General features: G+C 41.9%; 1 protein-coding gene across 1 annotated transcript in view; it reads right to left on the reverse strand.

Moving 5' to 3' along the window:
- The window catches only part of dlx4b (distal-less homeobox 4b), a 5,202-nt gene extending 3,055 nt beyond the window's left edge, over positions 1-2,147 (reverse strand). The window contains exons 1-2 of the mRNA XM_008438134.2: positions 1,206-2,147; positions 655-851 (exon numbers count right to left, since the gene is read on the reverse strand). Of these exons, the coding sequence (XP_008436356.1) occupies positions 655-851; positions 1,206-1,527 (519 nt within the window). The 5' untranslated portion in view covers positions 1,528-2,147. The remainder of the gene's footprint in view (positions 1-654; positions 852-1,205) is intronic.
- Between the last annotated feature and the right edge of the window lie 2,304 nt (positions 2,148-4,451).

Consider the following 4,451-nt stretch of genomic DNA (forward strand, 5'->3'; position numbering starts at 1 on the left):
TTCCTCTTTTCTGTTGAAAGCTGATCGCCAAATAAAAAGTGCGAGCACACCTGAAGATGATTAGTTGACACTGCACCTGCTGTTTTATGGGAACACGTGAGAACCCACGCGCATGCACGAGACTGGCACCTACAAACCAATTAAACCCCCCCAAATGCCTTCCAAAATAAATAATAATAATAATAATAATAATAATAATAATAATAATAATAATAATAATAATAATAAAGTCAATGAATAAATAAATAAATACATTTTTTGACTATGACTAAATTTGGTATTTATTATTCATTTGGGGGATTTGCGCGTGCGGAGGCCCGCATGTCTAACAAAGGGAAAAGCAAGCAGCAAATTAAGCCCAGCAGATGAGAGCTGCATTAAAGGATCGAGGATCAGGTTTGTTCCATGATCCCTGATAATACTGCTGAATAAAAATGTTTTCCTTTCTTCAGTTAGCAGAGCTCTACATTATTGTTCAAAGCCACATAGCTGCACACGCCTGATCAGATAACACAGTGAAACAACTCAGCCGGAAAACTCTGGCTGGAAAATGAATATCACTGCAACTAACTGGATCCCCTCGCAAACTCTTGGCTTACTTATTGATATGTGGACGTAGATCAGTGAAGATCGGCGGAGGAGCGGACAACCCACCTGAGTCTGCGTGAGGCCCAGTTTGGCAGCCAGATCTGCGCGCTCGGGCAGAGCCAGATACTGGGTCTGCTGGAAGCGCTGGTGCAGAGCCTGCAGCTGCAGGCTGGAGTAGATGGTCCGAGGTTTCCGCATCTTTTTCCCCTTGCCGTTCACCAGACGGACGTCCCTGCTCTCAGTCATCCCGGATTTGTTGGGATCTAAAAGAGACCACAGAAGAAAAAAAAAAAAAAACGAAAAACAAAATAAAGATAATTCGTAATAAAAACCCAAAACAAAATAAAAAAACAATAAAGTTTTATTAGACACATTTTGAACTTTTGACTGACGGGCCTTAATGCATGGCTGCAGGCCGGAGAGGTCACAGGCGACCCGCAGCCGTTTTATTCAAACACAAAAACAGAAGGTTTTATATAAAATTATATCGTATATATTTATACGTTTATATACGATATAGTTTTATATCGTATATTATTAAATCAAGGCGCCCCAAGTGCGCAGTTACACCTTGGCACTGATTTTTCTTTTTTTTTTTTGCAGTTTCTCTCTCATACCTGTCCTCTCTAATCTGCTGTGGCTCAGGCCGCCGCTGCTGTGGCTGCTGTGCTGGTAGGGGGTCATGTACGCGGATGGCGGGTGAGCGTTCACCGTGCCCGGGTAGGCGTATCCCAGCGGGGGGCCATAGGACGCGTTGCCAGGAAAGGGACCTTCGTGCTGAGAATGTCCCGCAGCGTGGAGGCCATGCACGGGGTAAATGTGTGAGAGTCCCGGGGAGTGCTGCTGGTGCGCCGGGTGTCCGTGGCCGAACTCCAGAAAGGCCGACTTGGAGGGATCGGAGCCGTTCACACTGTCGGGCATGAAACCCATAGACATCATTTAGCTAATGCGCGAGTCCATAAAGCTGCCGCTCTGAGGAGGAATTCATGAGTTTCTGTCAGAAAGCAAAAGAAAACTGGAGCAATTCCCCGCTTGAATCCAACGCGCCGTTCGAGAGGCAAACATCCACGCAGGACGGAGTCGCGCCGGGCATGTTGTTTTGGCAGGTGTCTCCGGGAGGTAGAAGCAGATGAAAAGCGAAAGGTGTCCCGGGTTTAGGTCAGAAGAGGAGCTGACATGGTTGTTCAAACCGATCGTGCGTGCAGAGCCTCAAACACGCAGCCTTCCATCACAGAGCGCTCTGATTGGTCTGCAGCAGTCGGCTGTCACCGGAGCTGCACCATTAACTTCATTAATATGGGATCCAGCCAGGGAACACCTCCTCCCAATGATCAGCGAATACATGTATCGGTCCCGGGTTAAACACACAGCGCTCCGGGAGGACTGACGAACACACATCAAATAAATAAAACAAAAATAAAATTCGGCAAATTTTAAAGGAAAATCCATATTCTCTCATGGAGAAGTGTAATAACACATTGACATGAATTTCCACCCAAAAGTAAAAATAAATAAATAATACATTTATTAAGGTATTTAATCATCAGTTTTGAATTTTATAAAAAAAAACTCTTCAAATTGCAAATAAAATATCATCTTTAGTCTACAGTATTTTATTTTCATCATCATTTTATTTGTGCAACCTAAAAGGTTTATGTCAGTACAAAACATGGCCAGATAATATGGCACTCTATTTTTGAGGAATATGAATATTTTTAATTAAATGAAAGTTAAAAAGCAAACTTACGTCACAAACTTACGTCAAAAAGCAAACTTACGTCACATACAGACTGAAGCTCAGACTCATTACACCAACACACAGCAGAAATGAGAGAACAGATTTATCAGGACACCTTCTGCTTTTTCTTCCATGTCTTTTCAAATCTACAACTCAATTAATTCTGTATCAGTTATTTCACACATTTATCTCCAGAACAAATCTATATCAATTAAAAATATTTTCCTTAAAGGAAAATATTTAAATTGACATTTTGTTTAAATTGAAACATTTTTTGAATATTGTTCAGAGGGTTTTTACTGTATGCTTTTCTTTGTTACATTACAAGTCCGGCATTAAATTCCACTAAATAATAGAATTCATAAAATTGTGTGTACTTAATTCATTGCATCAGAGTAATCTAAACCATTTGTAGTTATTATAGTTTCTACTTAATGTGTACACGCATTAGATCAGTATTAGCCATTTACAATGTATAAGGTTTTTTGCTATAAAATGAATTTTTTGTGTTATTATTGTTAGTGCTTTTGTTTGTTCTACTTTAAACATTATTTATTTTTTCTGTTTTCCTTCCAAAATATTTGCTTTCATACACTCTTTCAATTTTGCGTTATTATTGCCTATTGCTAAATATTACAAAAATTTATTTGCAGTCATTTTGTTAGTTATTTTTTTGAAGCTATCAGATGAATGTACACAGGCAGAAAAAAATATTAAATAACATGCAAATAAGGCTAATAGTTTATGACTCTTTGATGCATTGCATGTCATTTGTAATACAAAAAATATATATGGTGGCTAGCACAGATCCCTGTGGTACACCACCACTGACCTTCAGTAAATCAGAAGCAGCAACATTCATTTGTACTGATGCTTCAAGTTCCAGTATTGCCTTGTTTCACTATTAATATGCTGAGTTTGCAGAAAGTCATCTTCAAATCTATGATCAAGTCTTAAGACAGCAGGAACAGAACTATCCAAAAGTGCAAACGTCTCCTTTTAATAAAACCAATATGACCCATATAACTCATTAGTTACTATTAGCAGAGGTAGAGAGGAAACTGCAGTCGCAGCAGTGAAGAATGCCCCTGTGTCCACCTCTCAACCCGGATTTACACTCTTTGGATGGCTGAACAAATCCACAGGTGGAGTAAAATTCCCCCACAGCGTCTAGACGCACCGTCACATCGTGTCCCGGCTTATTCAGATACCTCCTCTACTCTAAAATAAATTACTCGGCCTACGATGTGTGCTGCAGCGAAATTACTAACAGAACTTTGGTGGGTTGAGCGGCAGCGCCGAGCCGCTGTCCAACCCCGTCATTTTGGTCATGTCCTACCCTGTGTGCTGCTACTGGGAACCCCATGGCATTAAACAACGGTCCTCCCAAGAAGAGGAGGGGGCGGTTGAACCGTTTCCAAGCGTTTAAGACAGAACAAAGCCACAAATTATTATCACTGTAAAAAAATTTAGCCAACTTAAAGGGAAGGGGGGAGATGATTGTGGCCTCATATGACTTCATCCATATGAGGCCTTGTAGATGTAACCCAAACCCGTGGCTGTGGGAACAGCGGGAATACACTGGTACAAACTAGTCTCTGCATCACGTTTTGTTCAGCGGAACACTGTGAGCTGAAATTCCATTTCAAACACATGCATTAAAAGCAAAATAGAACTCTTTGAAGACTGGGAAGACTATGGTGGCTATCCTGAGGCGTCTTCGACATCTGAAAGCACAGGAACCAGACTGTGACAGCCAAACAGCGTGCAGAGGAGGTGTTGGGACAGAGACACTGAGGTAAGGAGGATTTTTTTTTTTAAGGCTTGTAATTATGTCAGCATTACGGGTGGAGAACAAAGATGAGCCCTGCAGTCATGATGCAGGGCTGTGCAGGACCTGGCCCCGGTCGTTGCCCTGCCAACACACCCCGAAAAGGGCTGGAAGTGTGTAACAGTCACAGTCCTGAATGCAGGTCAGACTTTCTGGCGTCTGTTGGCTGCAAAGTTGGCATGGTTCATGCAGCTGCTGGAGGTGTGTTTGATAGAGGTGCTCTCTCTCTGTCTCTCTCTCTCGCTCTCTCTCTCTAACACACACACACACACACACACACACACACACACACAC

Source organism: Poecilia reticulata, linkage group LG19 (genome assembly GCF_000633615.1).
Source record: "Poecilia reticulata strain Guanapo linkage group LG19, Guppy_female_1.0+MT, whole genome shotgun sequence".
NCBI classification, from domain to species: Eukaryota; Metazoa; Chordata; class Actinopteri; order Cyprinodontiformes; family Poeciliidae; genus Poecilia; species Poecilia reticulata.